This window comes from Parasteatoda tepidariorum, chromosome 10, assembly GCF_982258835.1.
Source record: "Parasteatoda tepidariorum strain Cologne lab strain chromosome 10, Ptep-v5.0, whole genome shotgun sequence".
Lineage (NCBI taxonomy): Eukaryota > Metazoa > Arthropoda > Arachnida > Araneae > Theridiidae > Parasteatoda > Parasteatoda tepidariorum.
The window spans coordinates 89239954-89253286 of NC_141764.1; the positions used below are offsets into that span (position 1 = coordinate 89239954).

General features: G+C 30.2%; 1 protein-coding gene across 1 annotated transcript in view; it reads right to left on the reverse strand.

Annotated features, from left to right (window-relative positions):
* The window catches only part of LOC107438207 (voltage-dependent calcium channel type A subunit alpha-1), a 668849-nt gene that overhangs the window by 126415 nt on the left and 529101 nt on the right, over positions 1-13333 (reverse strand). Inside the window, exons 7-9 of the mRNA XM_087153325.1 lie at positions 11703-11858; positions 5482-5702; positions 4359-4462 (exon numbers count right to left, since the gene is read on the reverse strand). Of these exons, the coding sequence (XP_087009451.1) occupies positions 4359-4462; positions 5482-5702; positions 11703-11858 (481 nt within the window). The remainder of the gene's footprint in view (positions 1-4358; positions 4463-5481; positions 5703-11702; positions 11859-13333) is intronic.

Consider the following 13333-nt stretch of genomic DNA (forward strand, 5'->3'; position numbering starts at 1 on the left):
GTTCCCATATATATATATAAATATATATTAAGGGAGCGTATTATGAAACAGTCAATATAATTATTGACTTTATACCTACTTTAAAATTATTATTATCTGATTTAATAAGAGTTTCCACGACACTTTTTGAATTACAAATTTTTGAGAAGAAATTGTTTGAAATTATGAAAAATATAAAAAGGAGCATTAAAATAACCCTTTCAAAGATTTATTGCAGAATTTTTCAGACTTGTTTTGCAGAGTACGTCAAAGGAAGGCAACCTTGGAATATGCTGCTAAATTTTACTCAAATTTTGTATAAATCTATTCGATTTTTTTATTGTAAAAATATTATTTATTTTTTCTTTTAGGTGCGCGCACAAAACTCTATTGATTTTGGGTTACATATTGTAGAACAGAAAAGTTTTGAAATTTTTCATAACGTAAAAAGAAGAGTTAAGCGAATTCTTATAAAAGCGTAAAAATAACATTCTTTGAACGCATTATCTGGAATAAAGTAAATAGAAAACGGCCTTAAGGTACGATACTAATTTTTATTGATTTTCCTGAGTAAATTTTTACAATAGCTAAGATCTTCACTCATAGATATCTTGTTATGAAAAGCTTTATGAAAAGGTATCTATTTCTTTTTCAGAGGCTCCGATGCATGCACAAAATGCTGCCGAAAACCTCGGTAGACGAAAAGAGAAAATGAGAAGATCTAATCGATAACCGCTGTCTCATTGAGAAATACTGGCGGGGAAGTTGTGAAAAGCAATAAAATGCAGATGGCGATATGTTGGCGAGAATTGTCGGTTTTGAAGCTTATCACTGGGGACAATTCAAGATTTGTTTTATTTACTATCTTAGATGAGAACTCAAACAACAATGCAACAGCGCGCTCTGACCCAGTTGGAGAAGGGCCAACTCTTTCCATATCGGTCAAGGAAAACTATCTCTGTGGGTTTTTGAGTTATCAGAAATTGACCATTTGGGAAAATATCCAATACAGCCCCTTTGAAAAAGTTTTCGAGATTGTTATAGTCACCCCCTATAAGATGTTGCATCGAAGAATTTTGCAACTTTTTTTCTTCTTCTTTTCCCACTTTCTTTCGTCACGCAGCTTCGTGTTTGAGAAATCGATATTTTTGGGCTAAAATTGCTTTCAGATGATAAGAAAAATGTGCCAGTTTTACAAGCTTGATAAACAGCTATCATTTGATCGTGATATTGCTTGCAAATATATGTCATTTTAAAGGTTTCCAAGACAGTATTTTCTTAGATGCATTCAGGTGGAACAAATTTAATACGTGTGTGTCAAGGAAAGTTTCTTTTCAAAGTACATCTTTTCGATGTTTTGAAAATTTTTGGACTGAGATTTTATGAATGAATATTGAGATTGCAGTCGGGATTTTTTTTAAACGCTAAAAAGTGAAACTTTAACATTGTTATAAGTGAGAAAATAATTTTAAAGCAAATTTGAGATCTGACAAAGCAATCTAAGTTTAAAGAAAATAGACTCTTAGAAACATCGGTTCGGTTTAAAAGTCTTGAGCATCGAAATGACGTAAGTTTGCTGTAATTTTATTAATGTGCTGGTTTTAACCATTTTACTCTTCAAATAAAAACTTAGTATCATGTTATCAAATTTAAAAAAAACGAAAGTAAGGTTCAACTTATATATTATGGTTTCTTCAAGTTTGGAAATAAATGTAAATAAACAAATTTAATGATTTCTAATATTTTGAATTTTAAAGAATTTAAGCAACAAAAATTTTACAAAGGTATTAAATTCTTTAAAAGTCAAAATTGATATTTAAATACTAATACTTTCATAAATGTTTTAAATTTTCAAACAAATTGGTAATTATTTGTGAGAATAAAAAAAAAATGACAGGCAATATTGTATTTTTTGGGAAATAAACGAAGACATAAGACTTCTTTGACATTCCTACGTGCACACTCGTACTAATAAGTTAATAGGAATAGTTATCACTGATTAGTTCATATGAGGGCAGTGAAGCAAAAGAGAAAGTTCATTAATTCTCTTTCTTAATTCCTCTAATTCTCTTCTAATATTACGCGTCGTTTAGGAACAGCTCATCAGAGTACGTTTTATAAGTTCAATAGATGCGTCGTTAAGGGTATTTTTCAAAGATAATTTGGATTACATGCAATAACTGAAATAATAATTTAATATTTTGGGTTACTGAAATAGCATGCAATAGAACATTTTTTTAGAAAATAATATGCTAATAATTTAGCCAAAGCCCTCTAATGTAAGTGAGAAGATGGCACTAAGTATAAGAAAAAAGAAAATCCATAGTTTTTCAAAAGTAAAGAAGTGTTTGTAACCGGATTCTTTAATTTTTAAAAAGCTATACCAGCACTGAATAGTCTATGCTCATAAAACTGCACTAATATTAAAAATTATTCTTTGATTTTGATAAAGCTTATCTACGCGAAGAAATCTCGCCAAATTGGCATTTTTTAAAAAAGTTTAATAATTTTTTTAATTACATCAGTTACAGTCAGCACTAAAGCGCAGATAATTCTTTGCAGCCAAATGGTAAGCGTCGTTTAAAATTTAAGCTTTGCTTTGATTTTAAGGCACTTAAATTGTGGCTTTTTAATTATCTTGGTGAAGAAGCTTAAAAAAAATAACATTTTAATCCTCAATACCTTGTTTAGGTTTTCCTTAACTTTCAAATTACACCTTATTAGTGGCTAACACAGCTTCACACAGGCCCATGTTTTCGTATTTGAGATTTTTAATTATTGTTTCTTTTTATACACTGTCAAGATGTTTTTGATTTTTCTTTTTTCACGAGAATTTTAATCAATTATTTTTAAACTTTGTATTTCTACGGCTTTCTCAGCCAATGCCCTCTCCACTGCCCTGTTCTCTTCATAATTTCATGTTTTATTGGTTTTTATTTACCTCTTAAAAGTAGTCGTGAGTAGTTTATAACTCTATGTAATTATTTCTCTAACATCTGCCGAAAATGTTTGTTTATGTAAATGGTATTTCTCCCGGCTAGATATATTATTATGCTGCATAAAGAAAGATTGATTTTACTTTTGTATTAAATATTCTTTACTTAGTTATGAGTGCAATTTTTCTGTTCTTCTAGAAAGTATTTACAGTAGAAAAACTTAAAAATGGCTAATAGGTGTCAAGCCAATTCATATCTCAGTTGTTTGCTAAAGTGTATGCAAGAAATAACATAGAAGTAAAAATATGTTTTACACGAGGATCGCGGAGAAGGTCATAAAACTATTAGTTTATTGGACACTTGTAGTAACATGACTATTAGTGTAGTGGTCACTTATTGTAACATGACTATTAGTGTAGTGGACACTTGAACTAATATGAAAGTTGAAATATTTTCTTCAGATCCATTTACTCATAGCTGCCGTGTTAAAATACACTATAATGCATTTTCTATGACCAATGCATTTTAAGTCAGCATTCACAGTTGTTAGCGTTTAGTCCGGCCATCACTTTGTGTCGAAACACAAATCCACAAAAGAAAACACTAGGCAAACAAGTTGAAACAAGAATAAAAGTGGTTTAATCAATAGTGAAGAGGAACAAGAAGGTATTTGTTTACAGAACCGAAACTATAGTACGGTTGTTTTTGTACCTTTATTTGTGCTTTATTCACGATGTTTAGCTTTATTTACGATGTTTAGCTTTATGTACGATGTTTAGCTTTATTCAAGATGTTTAGCTTTATTCATGTGTAGAACAAATTATACCCAATCTTCATTTGGAGACAACTTTGACTTTAAAAACTTACTCAAATAAAATAAAATAAAATTATAATTCTCTTGTATCATAAAATTATTCGTGCTTTTAATAGTTAAACACCATTGTTTCCCACATACAGCTCCGACAACATTTCATGTTCAATTGAGTAACATTTGCAGACGTAGGTAAGAAATAAATAATAAACAAAAATATTCAACATTAATCATGATTGGATACTGAACGTCAACATTTGCCGGTGTAAGTGAGGAATAATGATGCAGCAAAAGTTTGGTACATTTAATACAAGAACCCGATAAGCCATTAACATTGCTAAGTGTTAATGTCGGCAGCTATCGTTCTTTCACTGCAACACAAGTTATCTTTCGAATAATAACAATTTTCTGCTTTTTTAAGAGAGGACAATTTTTTTGAACACCCTGATATATTTTGTATTTTTTTATCTATCTTACGATAGAAATCTCAAAACCTACGATAAAGTTTTTATTTAAGTTTATTTTGATAAATGTCGCTATTGGAAAATCGTATAATGGTATAAGTGCTACAAAACTAATACATTCATAATAAAATTCGTTAATTCTTCAGAGCTAAAAATCAATTCACTCACCCGCTAAGGACACCGAGCACTAAATTGAGCATAAAAAAGGATCCGATGATGATGAGAGGTATAAAATAGATCCAATTGAAATAACTCCCCATTGAATCATTCGTCTGTAAAAAATAAAAACAAAGTTATGATTAGAGTATAGATGCATAGATTAAAATAATATTTTCAGTCAAATGCCACAAGGCCTACTGTGCCCATCTCAGTTTTCTTGACATTGGGCTCTGGGGTGCAGAAGCAGATGTTTCGGTCAGGTGGTCAGCCGAACGCGGAACCCCAGTGTTTAGTTCCCAAGCATGCTGAAGGGACCTACTGAAGGGATGAAAGGCTGAGTCTACCCTGCCCGGCCCGAGGATCGAACCAGGGACCTGTGGCACGGCAGCGCGAAGAGCTACCGCTCAGCCACCGGGCGTCACAAAAAATAATTAGCTAATTAAATGTTTATAAAGCTATTTGAGTAATTTTAAAATTTGTTTTAGTATTGCTAAAATGACTGCGAAGAGACACAGTGTGAAACAATGATAAGCCAGAAATTAAAACAACGGCTAACAATAAGAAGTAAGAGTCGAGAAATTGTGTTCTAAAATTTAGAACAAATAAGTGAATTCCAGCATATATTTTCGGGTTTTCTATTTCAGTGTTTTTTTTGTTTGTTGCTTCGGAGGTTATATTTAACAGAAAAACTTAAAACTGTAGAAAAATATAATTAATAATAATTTGTTAAAATAAAGTCTTAACATATACAGAAAAATTTTAGGCTTGCCATTGTTTTAATATAAGCCTTTCAAATTAGGAATTAACTTTTTAAAATGTAAATAAAATGTTGAAAAGGCAATATTTGTAAAGAGTTAATTACTATTCTACTATCACAAGAACTTCAAACACCGGAATCGTGTGCTGGCGGTTACTATGGACAGTAGGATAAGTCAGTTCCAGTATTGGTGTGGAGTTAGTCATTTCGCTTTGATATTGGTTGGAAGAATCATGTAATTTTTCTTAATTTTTTTCCTATTAGAAATGGTCATATTCTTGTTTCCATAGCAACAAAAAAACCTTAGACTTTCGGACGGGAAGAGTTCTCGTGATAGCTGAACAGTATGTGAAATGATATTTTTTTTCATCTTACCCAGTACAACATGGCAGTCCAACCTTCCATGGTGATACATTGAAAAACTGTTAACATAGCAAAAAAGATGTTATCGAAACTAGTGATTCCGTAATTAGGTCCTTCCCAACCCTCTCTACAAACTGCTATGTCTTCATTGCAAAGACGCGTGCCATATGGAGCAGCTTCTGGTTCACCCTTATAGCACGGAGTTTCACTTTCTCCTTCTTTGAAGATTTCGGCTGAAATATACAGAAAATAAAATCAACCATTTATATTTAATACTTTTGATTACAGAGAAGGGCAATACATAATCCAACTTTAGTTTAGATCAGTGTTTCCCAACCTTTTTTGTACCATGCCCCACCTAAGCCGTTCTAAAATTCTTATGCCCCCCTATGTAACATATACATAATTTTTAATATTAAAAAATCGAATTGTTCACTTAAGAAACTTAGGAAATTGTTAGCGAAACAAAGTAAGTAAATTTTCAGAACATATAATGAAAAACTAAAATTCAAATTCGAAATAATTTTAATAAAGATTTTTCTATAATTAATATTTTAATTTAGTGAGATTCTTGCCCTTGATGCTTGCTGCACGTAGATTTTATCTTAGGTTCCAATTTGGTTAGCTTCAGTCTCAAGTCTCCCCGTTGTGTTATATCCAGACGATTTCTTTTTTTTTTTACCAATAAAATCATTTACAGCACTAAATCTACATACAGCTAAATATGAAGATCGAATCGGTAACAATAGTTTTCTTGCACGATTGATTGAATTTGGGTAATTGCTTTCTGTTTCCTCACGAAGCCATGCCATCACTCCTTTCATTTTAAGTAAAGTTTTAACTGATTCATCATTTTGAATTTCTGCAAGTTCTTCTTGATATATTTGATATATCAGACGAATCCACTAACATGGACTGCAACATCCATGTTGGAAAATAAATTTGTTTTAAATCAGAATATCTTTCTTTTAAATCAGCCGATAGAATTTTCAGATGATAGACAATAACAAGTAAAGCGGTATCATTTACTTCACATTTTTGGAGCCAATGAAACTGTTCAAAGTTTTTATTGTTAATATATTTCTGACATAACTCAATAAGGGCAATGAAGCCAAATATCTTCGCTTTTACATCAACAAGAGTTTTATTTGTTCCTTGAAGTTTCTTATTTAATATATTCTGTTTTTCAAAGATATTGGCTAAATAACTCACAAATGCAGGGCCTGATTACCGAAAAGGCATAGGAAGCAAGTGCTTCCCCTGTAAAATTCTAGGGGGGCCCCCAAACGACTGAAATTAAGGGCCCAATTTCTTATTTTTGAAAATGCACTAGTGAACGTTCATTTTCTGTATTGAAAAGAATAAAAAATCGGTGGAGATCAACTCTTTCAAATAATAAATTAAGTAGTTTAGCCCTTTTGGGCAAAAGAGAGCGATATTACAAATAGGTTACAATTTGCAGATATTATTGAAGATTTTGCGAATTTAATAGCGAGAAAAAAACATATGTAATGGTAATAAACCTATGAATTTTCTTATTTTTTTAAAAATCTTCTTTCTCTATCATGTGTGCTCAAATTAATTTTACTCTGCTTTTTATTGTTGAACTAAACACACAAGACTTTTAAATATCTATCAGTACGAAAAATATTTTTGTTTCATGTTTGAAAATTATTTGGTATGATTTTTCTGGTGCAGTAACAATAATTTATGCTGAATTAGAGTTTTGTGTTGTTCTGCCGCTAGTAAACGAATTGGCGTAAAATAAGAGACTAATCTTGAAAAGAACCTTTCGTATAACAACAAGTAATTTTATAATTTAATTTATTGGAATATTTAAATTTTGTTAACATGTTTTTGTTACTATAAAGCACGTAAAGAAGGGCCCAAGAAGATTGCATAAGATGTCTGTATTCCTTTCTAAGGTTCTAATAGTTTTCACATGGTTCTTGTCTCTTTAAAATGTATTGTTTATGGGCGAAAAATATCAAAAATTTCTTTTGCTCAAGTTAGGGGGGCCCCAAAATCCTATTATGCTTCCCCTATTTTCAGAGGTTTATCGGGCCATGCACAAATGCTTTACCATCGACTGTAAACAGATACTTCATTTCAGGTTTGTCGCTTAAAAAATCCCTAAGTCACATAATATTTATTGATCGCAATTATTTAAGAATTTGCTTTCTTCTTTCGATTTCGTCACCGAAATCTCGCATTGCATTTAAATGGCCCAGGACAAAAGGTTTAAACTCATGCCGAGTCTATTTTTGAATTGCCCCCCTTCACAATCAAATTGCCCCCCGGTGGGGCCTGGGCCCCACGTTGGGAAACACTGGTTTAGATTCTTGGCACTTACACTAATTTGGAAAATATACAGAAGTAGAAGGGGGAAGTTTCTTAATATGAAACATTCTTTTTAAAATTAAGATTAGAATGTAATGATTATGATTTTCATTATTATTATATTTAATCTACATGTGACTGGGGAAAATTATTAAGGATCGGTTAGATTTGCAACACTCAGAAGTACCACAGCGTTATTTAAAAAAATAAATAAAAACAATCGAACTAAATTTAGAAAAGGTGTGCTATTATAGGATAGCACCAAAACATATTACATAGGAAAGCTCCAGGGGTTATAATTTTGGACCAGGCTATTTATAGACAATTTTGGGACAAAAAAAATATGAAAAACATGAAAAAGTATTCATTCGCATTTGAGTAAAATTGCACCTCAATTACGAACTTAAAAAGTCTACAAAGGGAAAATTTCTAACACTGTCTATGTTTGCTTTACAGCCAATACTGTTACTGTTCTCACCTTCTCGTCTGCACTCAACCTTCATACTCGTTTTTTTTTTATTGTTTTCGGTTGAGTTCACCATCTTCTTCGGGTACAATCGATGACATGTTAAGAACTATTGCATATTAATTACCTTTTCTTATCACACTTGTAAATGGAACTGCATTTTACATACTTAAAATAAATTCGATAATTAAAAACTGTACAATTTAATGTTTTGTGTAATGTAATTTAATGCTTTATGTAATGTAATTTAATGCTTTGTGTAATGTAATTTAATGCTTTGCGCAATGTAATATTAAAAACTATTGCATATTTAGTTACCTTTCTTCAGTACACTTGTAAATGGAACTGCAATTTACATACTTAAAATAAATTTGATAATTAAAAACTGTACAATTTAATGTTTTGGTCAATGTAATTTAATGCTTTGTGTAATGTAATTTAATGCTTTGTGTAATGCAGGGGTTGCCAAACTTTTTTGATCATCGACCCCTACGTAATTTTTCGAAATCTCCATCGACCCCCATAAAAGTAATTTTCTGCTAATTAAAATAAAACTCTATTAGATACTGTGTTTGTACATTTATTTTATGATTTTGAACATTTATTAAAGTAATAGTACATAGTGTAACAATAGTTTTATGAAAAATATATTAATGTTGAAATATAAATACCTTAATATTTATGAAATAATGAGTAATTATAAGTAAATAGAAATAATAAGTAAAGTAACTACGAATTTATTGCTTATTAATCAATGCCTGGTGGGTTTTTTTCCCTTATTTATTTATTTTTCTTGCAAGGCTTGTTGTATTGGGTTCAAAATTGGTCAATTTTAATCTTAAATCCCCTCGAAACTCCACATTTAATTTATTTCTGTTATACAAGATTGAATTTACGTGACTGAAACCGGCTTCAACCATATAGGAACTTGGAAATGCTATCATAAATGGCTGAGCTATTTCGTAAAGTTTTACATATTTTTGCATTATATTTATATTTGTCCAAAATTTGCTTATTGTTAAATTATTAAAAAGCGTCTTTGCTTCAAATCCCCATAATAATTCAGCAAGCTCATCTTGCAGGTTGATGTCCACGTTTTCAATTTGAGCAGAAAATGGCACAATCAGGGATGTCAATGTTTTCCAAATCAACAAAACGCAGTTTAAAATCGTCGCTCAATTTTTGAAGATTACCTGTATATATTTCCAAGTCTTCTTCTTTTATTTCTAATGGTCACATATCTGAAAAATACTGATAATCCTTCGACCAATTGACCCTTCCGGTTCGGATCGACCCCCATTCGACCCCCTGGCTCAGATCGACCCCCGCTTGTGTTAAATAGACCCCTGGGGGTCTATATAGACCACTTTGGCGACCTCTGGTGTAATAAAACTATTGCGTATTTAGTTACCTTTCTTCAATACACTTGTAAATGGATTTGTAATTTAAATACTTAAAATAAATTTGATAATTAAAAATTGTACAATTTAACGCTTTGGGCAATGTAATTTAATGCTTCGTGTAATGTAATTTAATGCTTTGTGTCATGTAATATCAAAAGTTATTGTATATTTAGTTACCTTTCTTCAGTACACTTGTAAATGGAACTGCAATTTACATATTTAAAATAAATTTGATAATTAAAAACTGTGCAATTTAATGCTTTGGGCAATGCAATTTAATGCTTTGTGTAATGCAATTTAATGCTTTGTGTAGTGTAATATTAAAAGCTATTGTATATTTAGTTACCTTTATTCAGCACACTTGTAAATGGAATTGTAATTTACATACTTAAAATAAATTTGATTATTAAAAACTGTACAATTTAATGCTTTGGGTAATGTAATTTAATGCTTTGTGTAATGCAATTTAATGCTTTGGGTAATGTAATTTAATGCTTTGTGTAATGCAATTTAATGCTTTGTGTAGTGTAATATTAAAAGCTATTGTATATTTAGTTACCTTTATTCAGCACACTTGTAAATGGAATTGGAATTTAAATACTCAAAATAAACTTGATAATTACAAATTTTGCAATTCAATGCTTTGTGCAATGAAAAAAAAAGAAAACAAAAAAGGTGAATTGAAGGTTTGTGACAAAAAAAAAGAAAAAAGAAAAAGAAAAAAGAAAAAGAAAAACTCTCTTCCTTACGTGCCTCAAAAGTGAAAAGAAATGAAAGGTAACTCAGGGAAATCTAAACTTTATTTTCGATTACTTATTAATACTATTAATTTGATAAATGCGATTTATTTTTATATGTTGTTAAATTCGGGAGGAAAAATTAAAAATTGCCATTGGTTTTGCTATACCTATATTAGAAAAATACATGGAAAAAAATTAGAATATTTTTCACATGTAATCGCTACATAAAAGTTGTTATATCTGTGATTTGAGTAGAAATTGCAGTTGGTTTTAGTATTTATAAAGTGGACGGACGCATCAAAATATAATTAAAATACTTTTCCTAATGAATATTATCTCAACGAATTATCCGTGCTCAAGTGATGTAATATCTATGATGAAGATAGATAGAAAATGTATTTGGTATTAGTATTCTTAAAGTAGACGAATGGATAGAAGCACAATTAGAACTCTTTGTGATGTACTTGAACTTTCTCTGCATAATTTTTTTATACCTTTAATGACTGTGAATAAATATTGCTGTTGGTCTTAGCATTTTTAAAGGGAAAGGATAAATGGAAATATAATTCGAAAATTTTGTACTAGTATAAATGTAATATCAATGAATTATTTTTAAAATCAAGGATTTAAGTAAAGTAATTTTGTCATTTAAAAAAAAATACACACATCGTATATAAACAACAATAGATGAGAAAACTTTCAGAGATCTGCATTAAACCAAATTAACTTATATTTCTAAGTAAATTTTTTAAAACACAATTATTTATTAATTTATTTCAAACATAAATGATAAAAATTGTTTAAAAATTAGCATATTTTTAAATACATACTTTCCGGATCAAAATTCATTTACGCAACTAATTTTTGATTTTGTTTATATGTATACTTAAATGTAAAAATTACACCATCTTAAGAAAACACTGATTAAATAGGTGATATACGTCCATAGACTCTTACCATGAAGTAAATGGATTTCGATCGAATTATTTCTTTTGAAAAACACATCGGTGCGTTTTTGACTTATTGAGATTTAAGATTAGTAACAGTAATTAGCTTAATAAAAGAACTCTAATGTTTGTATATGTCTTTCATAAATATTTTTGATAGAAACTGAATCAAACAAAAATAGTGCAAATATAAAAAAAAAATGTAATAATGCCTAGAAATTATCTCTGATATGCATGCTTTTTTTATTACTTCGTTTTCGAAAAGGATTCTAAAAATATACATCCAGCACTGTAATTATGGAACAATATGTATAGCGTTTATAGGTAAGAGACTTACTTGCATCTACAATCAGATAGCAAGTTTTATGTAGAGCACCGCTGTAGAACTCAAGACCAATGATGGCAAATATCACGATGGCAAAAAGCACCAGAAGGCCAATTTGAAGTAGTGGGGCCATCGCTTTGATGATGGACTTGAGCACGACTTGGAGACCTGTAAAAAGTATGCAATTAAGTATTATGCAAGTCGGCAGGATGTTATAAAGCGTGTTTAAAAAAAAAAATACTTGTTTATGTAAGTAAAATAATTGAACGATAAAAAGTATTAAATTATTCTGCTAGTTTTGGTTTAATGTACACTAATTGTGTGAGTTTGGATAGCTTTGAGTCTTTTGAGTAAAGCACTACATAAAATTTTTTGTGTGGCTGTGGTTAAGCAGCAAGGGAATGAAAATGTTTACATAGGAATTTCGCTTATTTTTATTATACGAGAAGCTCTTTCTTATATTTAGTCCTTATTGCGATTTTATTCTGTCTCACTGAAACATTTTTACATTTTAAAGTCAATCACTGTTTTTCAAAATATTTTATATTGAGAGTAAATTTTTTTTTAAACAGAAAAATTAGTTTCAAGTGATAAGGCAGTCCAAGCATCAAGCTATTGAGAAATTTCGTACATCCATGCTAGATTCCGTAAGCTCATGTACGTAAGATTTAGAACAACAACATCTCATGTTCATGGTTATTTTATTTTATCTTATTTTATTATTTTTTTTCAGATTCTACGCATTTTTACGTTTTGTTGGCTTAGGTGTACAAAGCTACAAGAACGCCGTTCAAAGCTGTTAAATTTTGTATTTTGTTTAAGCCTACCTTCGAATTAACAACATAGCAATATGGACGTGTGACAGTTAGATAAAAAAGAATTCCAACAAAAATGAAGGTGGAGGATTCACTAACACAAAATGAATCGAGTGATGCTATAAAAATTGGTTGGATTGATAAAAAACAACAACATTGGTTTTAGTTTAAAATTATTGTTCCCTAATTGCAATAGGTTTGTAAAAAACTATTTCTGCATTATTTAGAATTATGTATTACATTTACTTTAATTATGTAATTTAGTTTGAAGAGGAAGTACGTCTATATTATCCACGTTAATTGTAAATGTCTGTTTTAATTTTGTGGCCGAAGTTGAGATGATATTTTACAGCGTTATGGTTTTTAACTTACGGGTTTTTACAAAATTTCCTACTTTTATTCACTCAAGTTTAATAGTTTTTTTCTCGTTCACATGTGTATTTTGCATGCGCAATAATTTACGTAAAATAACTTACGTAAAATCAATGCACAATAACTTACGTAGAATCAATGTGCAATTACTTACGTAAAATCTTACGTACGGGAGCGTACGGCATGAAACGTAAGAGTGCAAAATTTCCCTCTTTTGCCTGGACAGCCACTTCAATTATTCAGATTGCAATTCAATTATTTAGATCATTTATGGTTTTAAGCCTATGAGTTTTTGGAAAGAATTGTTTAATTGTAAAGATTGCTTTCGAATGGAATACAGTTTTTAAATTTAAACTGGAGAACTGGAACCTAATCAAATTTAAAACATTAAACGGATTCTTACATTATTATTCTTGCTACGTCAAAGAGTTTGAGTCAAATGATTTGAATTAAAAT